The 17,661-nt window shown below is 52.6% G+C and overlaps 1 protein-coding gene across 1 annotated transcript in view; it reads right to left on the bottom strand.

Moving 5' to 3' along the window:
- Positions 1–416: 416 nt before the first annotated feature.
- The window catches only part of STK11 (serine/threonine kinase 11), a 31,814-nt gene continuing 14,569 nt past the window's right edge, over positions 417–17,661 (bottom strand). Inside the window, exons 7-10 of the mRNA XM_041482432.1 lie at positions 13,263–13,320; positions 6,061–6,254; positions 2,177–2,396; positions 417–1,008 (exon numbers count right to left, since the gene is read on the bottom strand). Of these exons, the coding sequence (XP_041338366.1) occupies positions 2,188–2,396; positions 6,061–6,254; positions 13,263–13,320 (461 nt within the window). The 3' untranslated portion in view covers positions 417–1,008; positions 2,177–2,187. The remainder of the gene's footprint in view (positions 1,009–2,176; positions 2,397–6,060; positions 6,255–13,262; positions 13,321–17,661) is intronic.

Raw genomic sequence — 17,661 nt, 5'->3', positions numbered from 1 at the left:
CTTCTGCCCCCACTGGGATGGTGCCTGCTGTGGGGGTGGGGTGGTGGGGGCAGGGGGGCTCCGGGCCTGGCATTGCCCCACAGTTGTGGGGTTTGCCTGGGGGGCTGTGCCCTTCCAAAAGGAAAAGGAGGAAGAGGGGCTGGTCATACCCCCGACCCTGCCTGCTGCAGGAGGAAGGACATGAAACCCACCTGCTGTTTTCACTTTATTTTTCTTTAAAAAAAAAAAAAAAAAAAAAAAGAAAAAAGAAAAAAAAAGGGGGAAGAAAAAAAAAAAGAAGCAGAAAAAAAGCCAAGTGGCTGCCACCACCCTGATCCCTTTGGAGCCCAGATTCCTCCCAAGCTCTGAGCCCTTCCTGGGCCCTGTTCCCTTCCGAGCCCCTCCGAGCCCCCGTGCAGCATGCAGGTGTAATAGAGTTCTGCTTTGTTTTAATACCTGTTTTGTTTTGTTTTTTTTTTTTTTCCCTCATCTGGTTTATTTTAACACATCACGATGTGTAGGAATCTCTAAATATACCGCAAATATAAACAAAACAAAAAAACAAACAAACAAACAAAAAAAAAACCAACAAAAAAAGAGAGGAAAATATATAATATATAACAGTAGTCTAAAACATAAAGTGCACGGCAATGGCTTTGCACGACTCTACACGGCCGGGGGGCCTGGCAGGGGTGAGAGGGAGGGTCCCACCCCCCCGACCCCTCATCCCACCCTTCCCATCGCAAAATTAAAAACAGAATCAGTGTCTTGATTGGCAAAGAGTGATCGGGGGGAAGGGGGCAGCGTCCTGGCAGCCGCAGAGTTCAACTTCCAGGTGTCTGATGGGGAAGGTCTGGCCACTGCAGCTTTGTGTCCTGGCGCTGGCTGGAGCAGGGGTGCGGGGAGGGAAGGGAAGGGGGGCTCCTTGGTTGGTTTCTTCTGGTTTCCTTTTGGATTGCAAGCACAGTCCAGTCCCAGGAGAGAGGCAGAGCTGGGGCAAGGAGGGGGACACAGGCTGGCCCAGGGACACTGTGGAGAGAGAGAAGGGAGTTAGGGATGGCAGGGCTGCCCAATTTGGGGTGCTGGCTCTGCTCCTGCCCTGCACCCTGCCCTGGGACTCCCTCTGGCACCCTGGGATGGGAGTGAGGGGCCTGGGATCCCTGTGCTGTCCCTGGAAGGTTTTAGGGGCTCCCACAGCACGTGGTCCCTCAGCCAGGTGAGCCCAGGCACCAAGGAATGTCATTTATGGCAAGGAGAGGAGCATTCCCTTCCTTCAAAAGCTTTCTGGGCTAAGGTGGGGGAGTGACCCAGCCAGGCTCGGGCAGCCCTCACGGAGCTTCCCCTTCCAGCAGCAGCTGAGCAGGAAGGGGCAGGAGGAGCAGCAGGTTCTGGGGAGCCCCATCCCAGGCTCCGGGGAGTGGCTACCTGGGGATGCGCTTCACTGACTCCCCGCAGGTGACTCACTGCCCCCATGAATTAAAGATGGAGCTGCCACAGGCCTCTGACAGCTGCAGGGGGAGGATCCGGCTTTTATTTCGGGCTTTTTTCACACCACAAAGCTGGTCGTGATCCAGGAGATAACAGAGCTCAGCCCCAGCAGCGCTGTGACGAGCATGAGGCCGGGGGCGGATGAGGCTGAACATGAGTCACTGCTGGCTCCGTTATGAATGAGGGGTGGGAAGGAGGGGACAGGGCTTGGAGCTGGGGAGGAAGGAGCCGGAAGGAGGGGGGGAAGCAGGGAGTGGGCTCAGCTTCCCCTGGAAGTGGCCTGGCCATGGTGACACGGCCACCTCCTGGGCCAGGGGCAGGTCCCATGGGGACACCCTGGGGCTCAGCATCCCTCTGGGCTCCCCAAGTCCAGGTGAGGCCGGGAGCAGGGCAGAGAGGCCCTGGCGGCAGGGAAAGGGGGTGTCATGGCACAGCTTAGCCACAGCCCAGGACGGGAGAGAGATCACTACAGCACCTCTCACACGGCAGGGTAGACTAGAGCAGAGCCAGGTGGGCACAGCAGGGCATGGTGGGAGGGGTCTCCCCTGTGCTCTGCACCCCCAGCACCACAGGAGATCCTGGCTACCTGGGGATGCTCAGGATCCAGACTACAAAACACCCCTCAACTCCCTCCCCTTGCCCACGGCTGGGGCAGGCTCAGATGTCCCCCCCGCTCCATCGGGCAGACCCAGGCGTGCCCCAGCAGTACCTGGGCAGAGCTCACTGCTGCTTGCAGGTGGAGAGCTTGCGGATCTTGCTGCTGGCAGAGCAGGCCTTGCGGGAGGGGTTGGAGGAGGCGCTGGCCCGGCGCTCGCCCTTGGCCCTGGCGCTCAGCTGCCCCGGCTCCGTCCCGTTCATGCACACGGCCTTGGGCAGCCCCTTGCCGCGGCTCTGCCCGTTCTGCCCGGCCTCCTCCTCAGGCACCTGTCCTGCAAGGGAACGGCCACGGTCAGGGGGGTGGCAGCAGACCCTTCCCAGGGCCCGGGATGGATCCTGGATGCTGCTCCTGTGGGAAATCCCAATCTGTTCCTGCGCCTGCCAGGAGAGCAGGAGAGGGATCCCCAAGGTGGGATGTGCAAGGCTGGGAGCCTGAGATTGCACCTCCCTCCTTGCTCCCCTCGAGGACTGGTTTGGCCCCCGTTCCCCCAGCACAGACACAGTGTCCCCTGCTCCCTGGACTGTGTGCCCTGCCCCAGACCTCAGGCAGCAGCCCAGCTTCTCTGAGGGGCAGCAGTGGATGAGGTCACCCCTCTTCTCCTGCCTTCTCTGCAGGTCCCAGCCCCAGGTGCCAACTTGGGGGTACCCAGGAGCTGGGTGTGCTTGCAGAACGGGGCAGCACAGCCTCTCCTGGCAGGGCTGGAGTTCAGCTGTGTCACTGTCCCCTGAGGGAACACCCCATGGGTGCCATCAGCCCTTCTCCCTCCTCAGCTCCTTGTGACTCAGCAGAGCAGGTGAAGAGCCATTTCCAGAGGCACCTCCTGCTGCCACAGCCAGGGTTTGGGTCACATCCCCTCACTCGGGGAGTGACAGAAGGATGTGGCTGCATCCTGGGGTGCTCCCACCGGGAACACAGCACAGCCCCCAGCCCAACACAGGGCTGAGGAGAGGCTTCATCAGGCTCCTGGCTCCCCCCCACCGGATCCAGCGGAGGCAATTTCCTTCCAGCAGGAACGTCACGCTCCAGGGCCCTTCAGTTATGACTCAGAGGTTTGAGTGGAAGCAAAGGCTGTAAGACGATTATGTATAATTTTCTTTAAAGGATGCTCAATCCTTTCTCTGCCAAGGCCGGGCGGGACGTCAGCTCCGCTTGCGCCAACGATCACCCCACTGCTGGAGCTGGGGGGGACACACAGGGCTGCTGGGAGAGCTGCTTCTCCTCTGGGGGAGCACAGCGGGGGTCCCACCTCGGACCCCTGTGCCTTGCCACATCACCCCTGGCCACTGCCAGAGATGGGGAGGGAGGGGAGGGTGTATCCTGGGTTACACATGTGATCCATTTCCTCCTGGATCACTCCCTGTATCCCTCCCAGTGGCTCCCAGCTCCCAATCACTGGCTTGGGGCTGCTTACCTGAGCACTCCTGCCACGAGAACAGACAGGGACTGACTGACCAGGGACAGCTCCTGGTTCCTGGCACCCAACCCTGGCACTGCTGCAGCTGGTGGCACCTGCAGTGCCCAGCCTGGTACTCCAGAGCAGCACAATTCCTGGCCCAGCCCAGCTCACCACAAGGGATTGCAGTGATGGGGGTGCTCTGGCATCCCCCAGGGCATGTGCCAGTGCCTGTGGCACTCTGGCAGTGACTGGCACAGCAGGAGGCTCAGGAGCACAAAGCTCATGGCCCTGCTTATGGATTCCTCCAGTGCCTGACTCCTCTGGAGGGGTGATGCCTGTAAAGGGCTCAGGGGTCCAAGTTCTAGAAGAGACACATGGGTCCCAGAGCCCCCAGGAATGGGAATCTCAAGGGTCAGGCTGCAGCCCCAGCCCAGCATTGCCTGTCTGCAGCACCCCAGAGCTCCAGGTTTTTCATGCCATCCCTCCATCCCACCAGCACAACTGCAGAGCCTCAAACAACCCCATTCAGAGCAAAGCTGAGCACTTCTTCTTCCCCTCCCTCGGCTGAACTCGGGCCAAGTCAATTAACATTTCTGACTGGGGAGGGAAAAAGAATCTATCCAAACAGCTCACTTGTCTTTTGTGTGACTCTTCCCTCCTCCCCTCCTTCCCTGCTTCAAAAGCACAGTCCCGGGAGTCTATTATGGATATCAAGGAGGGAGGTGAATCGTGAGCTAATTTTACCTCCTTCACCAATGACAGTTGCTGACGTTCAAATTAATGAAAATAAAAATTCAGCACGGGCTGAAGTCTTGGCAACTGCTGCCCCCGCGGAACCGCTGACCCAGCGCTGTGTCTGCCCGAGCAGCTCCTGCCCACCTCACCCTCACCACCAGCAGGGCTAAAAATAATATAAATAAAGGGAGAGCTGAGAGAGGAACCAGGAACGCGGCTGGCTCATCCCTGCTCATCTCTGCCACCCCTCACATTCTTAATGGCTCCGCATCCAGCTCATTCAGGCACCAAAAAAGGTTTCAAAATAACACCGCAAAGAGCCTTTGAATCGCTGTTTGTCAGACTGAGCACACAGGCACCGTGAGCAGCCAGGACTGGAGCTTCTGAGCCAAGCCTGGTGCTCAGGAAGCTGCATTCCTGGCTGTATTTTCCAGCCTCAGACTGAAAAACCCAGGAGCAGGTGCTGCAGGATGGGGATGCAGCAGAGGAAGGGTTAATGTAGGACAGGAAAGAGCAGAGCTCAGCCTCTAGACCTGAGGCAGCACAAAAGCACCAAGCAAGACCAGGATGATCACATCCCTTCACTGCACAAGAGCAGGGAGAGGATTCTGCCTCCAGGCCACAGCCATCCTCTCCTCCATCCTCTCCTAGCACTTCCCTGGATGGGATGTTTAACACCGATTGAACCAAGGGCTTGGAACATTTACATCTCCCCACAGAGCTGCATGAATCTTTAAATAACCCTTTAAAAATGAAAGCACTTCCTCAAAGCCCCTTCTTCCTCTGAAGAACACAGGATTTAATGAGGTTTCCTCTTCCCCCCCCCTCAAACCCAACACCCACCCCCACCCATGAGTCACTCACACTCCTGCTCTGGCTGCCCAGCAGAGCCACAGCTGAGCTGATCCCCCATGTACACGGGGGCTTTTAATTCATATTTTAATATGGGATCGCTGCTAGAAATGCAGCACTGGGCAGGTTCAAAGGGATGCTGCAGGAAGGCTTTGGTGGAAAAATTCACATTTATTCCCTCTGCATCTGCCCCCACCTCTGCAATGCCTCACAAACCCACCCAGGGTCTGTGCTGGGACCCTCCTCATCCTGCTCCTCCCACAAGTGTGTTCCCAGTGTTGAGGGGATTCCTGCCCACCACAAACACTGCACATCCCACCTCACCAGCCTCTCTCATCCTTTAGGTCTCTAATCCCTCTGAAACAGCACAAGTTACATAGAGAACATGGAAGATCTTCCAGTAATCTGCCTGTCATCTGCCATGACAGCTCTGATTTGGGTTTAAACGCTGCTGTTTGTAGGAGGAGGGTGAAATTCCTGGTGTCAGTGCTCCCAGTGTGATCTTTAACCTCAGACACCTGCCTGCATGGGGCTCACCCTGCTGGGCTGGGATGGACATGGAGCTGAGGAAGGCAAGGACCAGGCTGGGAGCAGTTTCCCAGCATGCAGGGGATCCCCCAGGTGTGCCACATACCCTGAAGGCAGAGTAATTTCAGGGCCCTGTTCGCAAATAACCCATTCTAGCAAAACTGGTCCAAAGAATTAACTGTGCTGAACAGCAGAGTCCAGCAGCAGCTGTTCCTGGGAGAAGGGAAGAAGCTGGCACAGGGGTCACACTGGGATGGGCATCCTGGTTGATCAAATCAAGGACTGAGGAATCTGGAGCATCATGGCTCACTCACGCCATTCTACAACCAAGAATCTCCTCTGCTGAAAGGATTATTCAGACCTCGAGGCCCTTCCTAAAAAAGCTTTAAACACAAAAAATCCCCCAAAACCACTTCTCCCCTACCTGGTACTGTGAAGTCCTGAGTGTAGATGATATCATCTTCAATGTCATACAAGTCATCATCCTCTTCCTCATTGTAGCCATGCAGATCTTCCAGGTAAGGCACCGCCGTCATACTCCTCCACCTGTCCTTTGTCTCGGGGCTGGGAGGGATGGGCACCAGCGCCTCTGCCTGAGCGTGTTTCTTCCTAAACCAGCTGCAGAGAGCCCAAGGGCAGAGCTGGGTCAGTGCACAAGGCATGCAGGAGTCCTCCAGTGAGGATGGCCCCAGCCCGCCTGAATATTCTGAGCTGGGAGCTCCACCCGTGCCAGGTCAGGGGAAAGCAAAAGGTCTGGCCAGGTGTCAGTGCTGGGGTGTGCTGAAGGACACGCTGGGAACAGGACAGGAACAGAGGGACAGGCACAGAGGGCAGCTCAGCACCATTCTCTCCATCACCAACTCCAGCCCAAACTACCTGTAAGTCAAAACATTTCAGCAGAGCTGCCAGAGCTCCTGAGTTTTATTATCCAAGCAAGCAGGACAGAAGGAACTTCCCCTATCCTGAGGCTGATCCAGCCCAACAGACACAAGTTAGCAGGATCTCAGCCTGAGGAGAGGGGCAGTTACTGCAGCAGTTTCCTCTAAAAGCCAGTTTGCACCAAGACCACAGCAGAAATGCTTCTACTTTATCTTTTTATCCCCCCCTGTCTCAAGGGACTCCTATCACCACCAAACCCCGTGCTGCCATCTGGCCAGGAAAGGATATTGTCTCCGAAAGCTGTTCCTAATCAGATCAGGAATCCAGCAGGCTGCTTCCCAGCAGCATCCCAGAGCCAGATGGGATAAACCTCTTAGGTTTTCATCGTACTCCCATAGCAGAGCTCTGACTCCAGACTGTCTGGGACATCTCCCAGTGCTGCATGTGGGCACCCAAAGTTTCCTGCAAGGCTGCTGGAGCCTCCACACTCCCAATGACCCCCTAAATGTGGGTGGGAGCAGAAGTTCCTCCAGATTCAGGTACCTCTAACACAACTTTCCAGCCCACGTGAGCCTGATGGGACACAAGTGCTTCCCACCCTGCAGTTGGCATTTTGTAACTCCTGGCCTCCAACCACGGAGGAGGGCCTGAGCCAGCCCAAGAACTCTCACCAACCTGAGCCATCTGGTTTTTATCACCCCAGTTCCAAATTCCTTTCAGGAAGGAAGGCTGAAGGCACCTCCTGCGCAGAGCTGTAATTATCATTTTGTTCTAGTCTTACACTGCTTTGACAGTCGGCCTAAAAAAAAAGTGGGATTCTAACAAAACTATCAGGAAAAGCGAGGAGTGAGGAGATAAACAAATGGAAATGCAGCTACTGGGACAAATCAGGCAGGATTCAAGGTGGGGGTGAATTCTCATCCAGAAACTGCTTCACCATTAGCATCTTTAAACTGTTTTCTCTGCAGCAACGGAGTTTTGCAGCCCCTTGTGTGCAGGGAGGAAGGTGTTGTTTGTGGAGAGGGACAGGAACTGCTTCAGATGTCATCTGGCAGTTGTCACCTCTAGTCCCTGAAGGGCACTACAGGAGTTAAGCAAAGCCCATCCCAGCTGCTGGACCAGTGTAACTCGATTCTGGCCCAGGGCCCTTCACAGATCCCATGGATGGCTTCCTCGGTGGCATGCATGGCACACTGCTCTCCAATGGGATCAATCCATTTCTCTCCCTTCATTGAGGAAACGACTGCCAAGACAGCAAATCCAGCCTGGGCTGATCCAGCCTGGCAGCATCAGCAGCACAGGGGCAGAGGAACCACCAGCAAGCAGCTGATTTTGCCAGGGGCACTGGGGCTTGAGGGATGCAAACTCCACACCAGAGACCTCGGGAGAAAGGAATATCCAGGACAAATGAGATCAGAGTGATGGCTGTTGAAGGGAGAATTTTAATGGGAAAAAGCCTGGAAATCTATGGCAACTGGTGTTTTTATTTTGCTGTATTTTAGCTCTGCCTCACTCTTCCCTCCTGTCCTACTTACCAGGAGAGTAAAAATAGGTTTTTATTAGCAGCAGAAACCTGAATCACTGTACTCCAGTCATTATGCTTCCATCCTCTGGGAGGTGATTTCAAACACTTGCATATGCATATATGGTAATGAGGATAGAGAGTGAAAAGAGAAATCCATTGAAGTTCTAAGAAAAATCAAAGACCTCTTGGAAGGAGCCTTGAGCAATTCTGTATGGAGTAGTGGAGTATTTCCTGGCAAGGATTTTCCAGCAGGGACAGACATTTTGCTTTCTGTGCTGGTGCTGGAGGTTGTCACTGAAGATTTGCTCTTCAGCTGAGTACCACTGGCTTTTGAAACATCCTGATCTGCCTCAGGAAGCCACTGCCTGAGCCAGAAAGCAGCACATCCTGGTCAGTGATGGCCATGAGATAAAGTCTCTCCTCAACCCTGCCCTCACCACCACCCAAAACATGGGCTGGGTCAGAGCCCTGCTGATGAGTGCCCTGTTCCACTAGCTATTCCCAGTTTCAGGGCTGTTTTCTGAGCCAACTGCACTGGCACACACTCAGTTACCTGGTGCTCGTGGCAGCTGCTTTAACCTTGAGGGCAAAGAAAAGATTTTGGATCTCAGAAGCGCCCCTTGTGCAGAACATCCCTCTGCAAGAGACAGATTCCTCTCTGGTCTATGTTTCAAAGGGCTGGGAGTGGCTTAGAAATGCTTCAGAGTGAAGGCAGCAGTAGTAAGGGATTATTTCTCCCTATTCCAGAAGCTCATTGAGGAGCCTGCAAAGCTCAGAACCCCCAGCCAGCAGCAGCACAAGCGTTAATTGTGATCCTGCCAGGCAGAAGTGGCCAGACAGCTGCTGTCAGCCACGGGCAGATAAGACAGCAAGGGTCAAGGACTGAAGGAAAAGAGGAATCTGGGTTGCCCAGTGCTTAATGAGCCCATTTGGTTTGCAGCTCCCAAGCTCAGATCTCCCATCACAAGTCCTCCCTCTGCTCTTTTCAAGTCCTGGTATAAGCAAGGTTAAAATAAGAATCTTGTAAGCACAGCTGCAGCTTTCCAACACTCCCAGCTATTCACTTCCCATTTGGGTCACAAACATTGCAGTTGGCTTGGTTTGCACAGGGATGGTTTTCTCTGAGAGCAGATGCCAAGCTGCAGATCCCTGCCCTGCCAGCCAGGGTCAGGATGAGCAATTCCACCTCCTGTGATGCCATGTAAGGGCCTCAAGCTCCCTGGAAGGTCACTGTCACCACAAGCAGCAATGAACAGGGTTCCAGTTTAGCTCAGCTCCCTCACAGGCAATTGTGGAAGGCACACAGTGTCCCAGGGAAAGGCAACACACACACAGAGCAGTGCTCCTGCAATCACTGCTCCAGCTCTCGCTGGATCAAGAGATGTCCAAGCTCTTCAGTCAGATTCAGAACAAACAAAAGTATGAAAACAGGAGCTTCTCCCAGGTGGTGGTAGGACCAAAGGTAGCAGGGATGGCACAGACTCCTGCAAGTTCTGGAGATTCAGTCCTTTAACACAACATGTTACAAAAATGATTTGCAGAATGTGGGTAAAAGAAGGAAACATCCCTTTCCATGTCCTGCCAGAGGGCAGGAAAATTGAGCCAGGTGCCTCAGGAAGGAAGAGGAATGCTTCTTTGTGTCCTGCTGAGGGAAGATCACTGCCTGGCAGTACAGAGAAGGGAAAGCCCACAAGTGCACAGGCAGCAGAGCAGAGGCTCAGAGAAGCCCCTCTTCTCCCTCAAACACAGCCCAGGAGCACAGGCAGCCCCTGCAAAGGAGCCCTCAGCAGCACCACACAGATTTCCAAGGGGTTTGGTACCCAGCTTTAAACAGCACAGCATCCCAGAGCCACACTCCAAACCCCACAGGAGCTGGGGAAGGCAGCACAGCAGCTCCAGGAGGGCAGGAGGAGACCCCAGGCTGCAGGTCAATTTGCACCTCCACTAACAAAAAGTGGAAGTGCCTCCTCTCTCGTGCTATGAACTCCTGCAATCGGATCTGCGCCTGAACAAATTAAGTGTGACACTTGTAGAGAGGGAAGGGAAGATGGTTGCCTTGGAAACAAAGGACAGAGGTAGAATTCTGCATCCACTTCATCACTTTAAGTGCTGCAGCAGGTCAGTGAATTAGTAACAAAATGCAGTGCATGAGCAGGAAGTCCTCCAGCAAAAGCACAGGGCAGAGGGGAGGTGGTGGATAATCCATAGGGAGGAGGTGGAACTCTCAGGCTCTTGGCAGCTTTTCCTCCCTGCCCTACAGTTCCCATCCCAGGAGCACCAAATATTCACAGAGTTGAGCTATGAGCGCTGGTTTTTCACTGAACATCATCCCACTGAGATCCTTCCAGGGAAAGCAGGTTTTCAGGCTCTTCCACTGCTACTTCAGGGGTCGGTTTCTGGCAGCTCCTAAATTCTGAGATGACAGGCTGGGAGAAGTTTAACTCATTTCCATTTCCAGCTCCAGGTCTGCTCTGCACAGACTGGGTTGAAGAGAGCAGCATTTTGCTCTGTCCCACTCCACTAAAAGTGCAGAGACAGAAGTTTGATGCAGTTCAGCTGCAGGAGTGAGGAGGGAGGAAAGCAGCTGGCAGGGATGAAACTCAGCAGACTCTTCCTCCAGCATTCCTTTGCTGCTGCAGGGCAAAAGCATTTGGAATAGCTGACAGGAATGATGGGAGGAATGGCTGGATTACCATTGCTGGGCTGCCTGGATGCCTTCCCTGCCTCCTGCAGCTCTGCTGCCTATGGAACAGCACTCTGCTCCTTTGGTGCTTTCTCAGTGTCCCTGAGCCACTGATTTTACCCCTGATCCCACTGCAAGGGCCTTTACACTTTATGGAAGGGGAAGTGGGGAAGGATGGCTCCTGAGCCCCAACTCTGTGGCTGCAGGACACTTGCTCTGTGATGCTTCCCTTGGGATCACCCTTCCCACAGGGCAGGGGAACACGAGCCTGGCCCAGCAGCCTGAGTGCAAAATCACTGCCTGGGGCCCAGGGGCTGCTCCTGCTGATTTCAGAGCACTTTGATGATCCTGACTGTCCATATGAGTGAGTCCCCAGGAAGAGCAGCTCAAAGACATAAAAGGAGACTTCCAGCAGCATGGAAAGGCACAGGGAGATTCTGGTTTGAGATGGGATCCGTCCCAGCAGGGCAGCCTGGGGAAGCTCCTTGATGTTTTTCTGGTTTAGTTCCTGTCCTTAGCACATGTTTTTGGGGGGAGGAGTGTAGAGAAACCCACAATCATTAATGATTTACTCCCCCAGTACATGAAATCTAAGGGTTCTAGAAATCAAATGTCTTCTTACTAAAGTGCTTTCCCAAACCCCTCTGCCAATACCCTGCCTGCTGTCCTGACTGCTGTGTTCCATTTACAAAAAAAAAAAAACAGGGTCAGGTTAAGCATCAAGGCTAAGCTTCTATTTAAAGAAAAGGCAGGAGAACCAAGCTCTGGATTCTTTAGCACAAAAAGAAGCTAGACAGACACATCCAAGGCCCAGGCCACAAGCTCTGCTGTGCTTGATGTAATTACTAGATGCCACAGCAGGAGGAAGGAGGCAATTACCAATAGGGGAGAAAAGCCTGTTAAGAAGCACTGTCTAAGCTCACACAAAACTACTAAGAGCCTAAGCCTTGGAAATGCTCCTGGGTTTGCAGGTAGAGCCTTTCCTCAGCCCCTCTTGGTGCTGTGGGATGAAAAGCCTCGGCACAGCAGCCGAGGAGCTCGGTGGCTGCCCTGTGCCAGAGGCGTGCTCCAGTTTCTTCAGCTTTCTAACTACAGGCAGCATCTCTGGAGACCCCTCTGTGCTTCCAGCTGGGCAACGCTGACACAAAAAATCACTGCCACGTGGAGGAGGGCAAAATGGAGTATCTGGAATTGGGGAACCAGCTCAATCACCTGGCACTGACCCATGAGGGCCCAGGGCAACTCCTGAGCTCAGGGGTGGCCACTGCAGCCACAGGAAGGGAAGTGCTTTTAGTGCTTTTCTCAACACCTACTGATGACTCCACAGACTTAATTCCTGCTTCTTTGCAGTGCTTCCTGACAAAGCATGGCAAGCTGATCCCCTCTGGTCATGGCCACTGGTACTGGGAGGCACGTGCAGGGAAAGGCAGCCTCGAATGGAAGATGCCCAGAGCCCCTGAAACAACCCAGGCATGGGGCTGGCTACTACAGAAGAGTCACCCTTACAATTAATTAATCACCTGGGAAGCTTCATAAACCCTGCCCTCCAGCTCTGCTTGCACCCTGGTCCCTCCAATCCCTGTTGGAGCTGGTCCCATTTGCTCCCTGCAGAACCCCAGTGCACTTCAGGCCTCTCAGGTTCTGGCTTTGGCTCCTTGGGCACTTCCCAGGGACTGTCACCTGACAGCACATGGCTTTTCCAAAGACACAAGAGGAAAGCAGTGCTGTTCCTGCAGCATGGAGTGGGCTTAGCACCAGCCTGGATCACATCCTTGCTTTTACAGCTCCCAGAAGGATGAGGGCAGGCTCAAGGGCCAAGCAGCTGCAGTCCAGAGGCAGCTCTGCCTGTCCTCAGAAGCACTTCCCATTCCAAGAGGAGATAAGCTAATGCAGCCTCCGCAGTGAAGCAGCCTCATGATGCTTTTTGTTCTTGTACTTTTATCCGCCCAGGAAATCTCTGCTCAGAGCCTGCGTGTTCAAACAGATCCTTAAAAAAAAAACCCTCAGTGATAACGGGGCATTTCCCCCCCTGACTATGGCACGGAAAATGGGGGAGGATATGGGGGAGGGAGGACTGTGATATTAAAGAGAAAGAAAAAAAAAATTTTCCTATTGTCCTGGAATGCTTTTCCACATGCTGACTCCATATGGAGCAAATACCAGGGGATATTTCTGTCCCCAGACTGGCCAGAAGTAACACACGTTACTGAACAGTCCTGCTATAATAACACAGCTTTCAGGACCTCCTGTTCTGCTCCATTAGTACTTGCTGGCCTCTGGAAAAAATTATCCAGAACCCTTAATTATCCAGAAGCAGGCACGCCACAAACAGACTTCCAACATATTCCTTATTTACTGGTTAGCAATTCCAGTGCTTCACCGGATGCTCTAATAAGAGGAAAAAAGCCAAGTGGAGGTTGCCAGAGCCCCAGCAGAGCTGGAGGAAGGAGATCTAGTGACTTCCATGTGTCTGCTGTCAAAAAGAAACAAAGTGAGAGCAGGAGCACAGGTAGAGGAGGAGCAGGAAGAGAACACTCACTTGTGCTGCCTTATCTGCTGTATTGAGAACCTCTTGGCTGGGTCGTATTCAAGCATCCCTGAAAAGAAGAAAAAAGTCCAGCTGTGATCACAGACACTCTCAGCTGAGTCAAGCCAGGAAGCACAAAGCTCTGCTCTTCCCTCCCCAACAGCCATGCTGTGTCCAGTCCTGGTGGCTCCAGGCTACCAGGACTGGATTTGCTCCATCAGCCACAGGAAACTCAGCATAAAATCCCAATCCCATTGCTGACCTCTTCCAGTCTGTTCCTCAGCTTCCCATCTGCAGGTACAGCCCATCCCTCCCTCCCAGTGCAGGGACTGAGGCTTGTCCAGCCCTCAATCACAGCTCCAAGAAACTCTCCAAGCAAAGAACATCAAGATTTTACATTTCAGAGATAGTTCCATTGAACATCCTCCATGGAAGAGCTAAAGCCTCAGGCACAGCACAATTCCAGTTGCTCAGTATCCCAGATCCTCTGGTCTAGTGGAATTCTATTCTGAGGTGCAGCAGGGGAAAACCAACAAAAAACCCTCATCCTGCTGCTCATCCCTGTGCCCTGACCAGGACTTGGATTTCTGGGATCATCTGCTGAGGTAGCTGGGGTGGGTGGTGAGCAGAGCAGGGACAGGAAAAACAGCTCATCCCTATTCTCTCTGGGAGAAAGGGAGGTGGATTCCTTAAACAGTCTCCTGGGATGCCCACACTGCTCCACTGCCTTTCAGAAGCTTCACAACTCAACAGAAGGGAAGGAGAAAATTTTGCCATATTCTTCAGAAATGAACCAATGGAACCCTGAGAGTTTCATCCAGCAGCATCCAAGATATTCTCCAATGAAGGTTCCAGGAATATATTCACCTACTGAACATGAACAAAGCCTCATGGCTGAACACTACAAGGAGTTTTTCTTTTACTGGATGATCTCCTGTTGCTCCTGAAGCACCTGCACTGTGAAGTCTTGAACAGGTTAGATGAAGAATGAGGGTTTGGAGATGGGTTGGATCAGGAGGAACCCAGCAACAGCAACAAGAGAAGTCTGGGAAGCAGCACTCACCGTCAAACAGGAATTCAGAAAGTCAGGACAGGAGCAAACAGTGCAGAGTGCTGGGGAGAACCAGGACAAGGACACACTGAGAACACAAGGTGGAGGATACGTCTGGGTGGACACTTGGGAAGAGAGGGCTGGAAAGACACATCCTAGTACAAGTAGGAAGCTGCAAGGGCCTTGGAGGTGAAAACCTATAATTCAAAGGTCATGGAAGAGATAAATCACCACAGAACATGTGATACCAAAAACTGCTCCAGAACATCTTCCCTGTCAGTCTGTTCATATCACATCAGATCAGGACTTGGGCAAAGAGGGGGAAGAGGACAGTACAGTGGGGAAAGACTGAAGTTATTTCACCCCCAAAACCCAAAATACACTTTGCCCTGGCAATTTGGGAAGGTTTATCCATGCTAGTGACAGCATTAGGAGCTTTAAGGCAGATGGGATCACTACTGATCCACATGACATCACATGGAATAAGTTAAAGCAATCCAGGAAGAGCTCTCCAGGTCACAGGTCAGGTCCCTGGCCCAGGAATTTGAGGCACTGGAGTCCTCAGAGCCCAGTTCCTCAGAGTTTTGGATTGTTTGGACTGGGTTTTGAAGGCCTCTGAGGATGGAAACTCTACAACACCCACACACCCCACCCTGTCACCGCAACCTGTGCAAGAGCTCAACCCTGGCAGCAAAGGAGTTTTCTCACGTTCAGATGGAATTTCTCCTCACATTACAGAAAAAGAAAGAAGTTCAGAGGGAAAAAAACCCATCCCACACCTAATTAAAGAACCTATTAATAAGTTGATCAGACAGTTTCACAGCTGAGCTTCCCAAATGAGTTGGCTTTTTTCTTTCTTTCTTTTTAAGAAATAGGGCTGCAAAGAGCTCTCACGTGAAGATTAGGGGACAAGTATTGGTCAGGTTCTCTTATTAATGTTGTAAGAAAAAGGGAAGTCAGGACACCACCCACTCCCCCCCTTGATTTATTTAAAAAACACACTTCAAGGTGTTTTTGAAATTTAAGGCATTTACCAGATGAAACCGGTACAAGCAGGAGAAGAAGTTTAAGGTAAATGATTAAAAGAGCAGTAGTCACAAACAGCCACAGCACAGGGAGCTGTTGCTCTTAAGCCATTAAAAAGGCAGAAGGAAAATAATCGAGCTAAAGGAATTTTTACTTCAATGAAAAATGACCACATTTGGGGCAACATTTGAAAGAAAACAGAAAGTGTCCTCACTGAAAATGTACATTCATACATTCAGCTCTGAGTCACTCGTGGCAGCTCTGTGGCTCAAGTCCTGCACTGAAGAGAGGCTTCAGCAAGACAAAACATCATGTTCTATTCACCAGGCAAGTCATCCTGGAGCGCCTGCCCGCAGCAGCCGCCGCTTGCGGCCATTTAGGGTAAAGACTTCCCTGGAGTTTATCTGCGAGCAGGGATGGGACAGGCCGTGCCAGGGAATGCTTCAGGAGGCCCAACTCTAACCTCTGCTCCCTGGTATTCCCAGGGGATTTGCTGTGTGCATACAGGGGTGCCACAGAATCACCGAGTCCAACCTGCGGCTGATCCCCAAATTGTCACCCAGAGCAGAGGGCTGAGTGTCATGTCCAGGTGTTCTTTGGAGACCTCCAGGGATGGGGGTTCCAAACCTCACTGGGTGCCTGACAACACTTTCCATGAGGAAATTATTCCTACAGTATGCAGTCCCCTCATGGAGAATTATCAGCTATTAAACTGCTAAGAACAGACACCACACAGTCGTGCCCAGACAGGGGTATCGTGTCCCCTGCAGCACATCAAGTTTCAAAACCCTTGCAAATCACATCAAGTGACAAGCCAGAAACTGGAGATCATGGATCTGCCCTGAGCTCCTCACAACCCCCAGCCCCTACACTCAGTGATCCTGGACAGGCACAGCTCCAGGGCAGAATTCCTGGAGTTCAGAACACAGGACAGTCTCAGGTGTGGGACTGGAGAAGCAGGAAAAAATCCAACAGCAAGATTAACAGACTCAACCTGGACTCCACTTCAGTCTCCAACTTGGATCAACATTTAACAACCACTGTAAAAGCAGTGTGAGGCCAGTCTGTAAATGAGGCAGGACCTTCTCCCTCTCCCTGCACTCAGCCTGCTGTTCTGGTCACAAACTCCCTCTGCAGGCAAATCTTGAGCCTGTGATCTAGGCCAGGCCTCTGGAAGGGCACAGACAGCCCTGGGGACCCCTGCCACAGCAGAATTAAAGCATCCCACCATCACCAGGATGCATCCTCTCACTGTCCCAGCGAGGGAAGGTCATGCAAGTGAGAAAACAAACTGCTGAGGATCCAACCACCACGTCCCAGCTCTCAGGGCCTGGAAATCAATCCAGATGCTGATTAATGCAGAGCTGCAGCCTCAGAGCTTCCTCTTCCAGTAAAAGTCTATTAGACCAGGAGGAGGAAAGCTGACCTTGTGCATTTTCCTGGTCCAGAAGCAAAGTGCACAGGAGTTGATAAGCCATGGGCAGATGCTGCCAGAAGAACCTTAAGACTATTTATAAACCCTTCTACTCTGACACAACTCTCTGTACACACAAAACAGCACCAGCCCTTCTTCTTTCCATCCCTGAAGAGTACAAATAAAGCTTCATCCCTGATTAGGGAGACAAAATGAGGAGCAGCATCCCAACTAATCTGGAGGATATACTGTCATGCAAGTCTCTTTACAAGCTAAATACCACTGAAGCTTTAAGTCCTCTAAACTCTGCTGTTCTGGAAAAAGGGAACAAAGATAAGAACAAGCTCAAGGGGAAGAAAAAGTAAAGACACACTACAAAAGTAGTCAACAGAAGAACAAAAAAACCTTACAAAGTGTGTTTGTGTTTGCTTCACAGCCTGGCTGTGGTGCCTGTGGTCAGCACAGCCCTGGCAGACAGAGGAAATGAGCACTTTGCTGAACTGAATTCTGCCTCACTCAAACCCAGACCAGGCACTCGCAGCCCTGTGAGGGCTTTTAGAGCCTTTCAAAGCAACACAAAGATGAGACAAAACCACCAGAGCGACAGAGCTGAGCTGGGGGTGTCTGTGCTGCTCACACAAACACAGCCACCTACACTATCTGATCCACAGGCAATGGATTCAGCTCCAGCCTGCTGCAGGAGGAGCAGGCACCGATCAGGAAATGCAGATGTTCTGGAGGAAAAGCAGGAACTAAATAAAGCAGCCAGGTTTGTCACCATAGCTACATGGTGCCACGGCTGCATGGCTCAGCCCTGGGCTTCAGCAGATGCTGGGGAGCTGCTCAGGCCTCAAGAGAGGCAGAGCTGGAGCAATCCCATCCCAAAATTCATCCCCCTCGAGGCAACCTGGCATGCTGAC

This window comes from Pyrgilauda ruficollis, unplaced genomic scaffold (assembly GCF_017590135.1).
Source record: "Pyrgilauda ruficollis isolate IOZ18807 unplaced genomic scaffold, ASM1759013v1 scaffold115, whole genome shotgun sequence".
Classification (NCBI taxonomy): Eukaryota; Metazoa; Chordata; class Aves; order Passeriformes; family Passeridae; genus Pyrgilauda; species Pyrgilauda ruficollis.
This window is presented reverse-complemented; position numbering and strand designations above follow the sequence as displayed.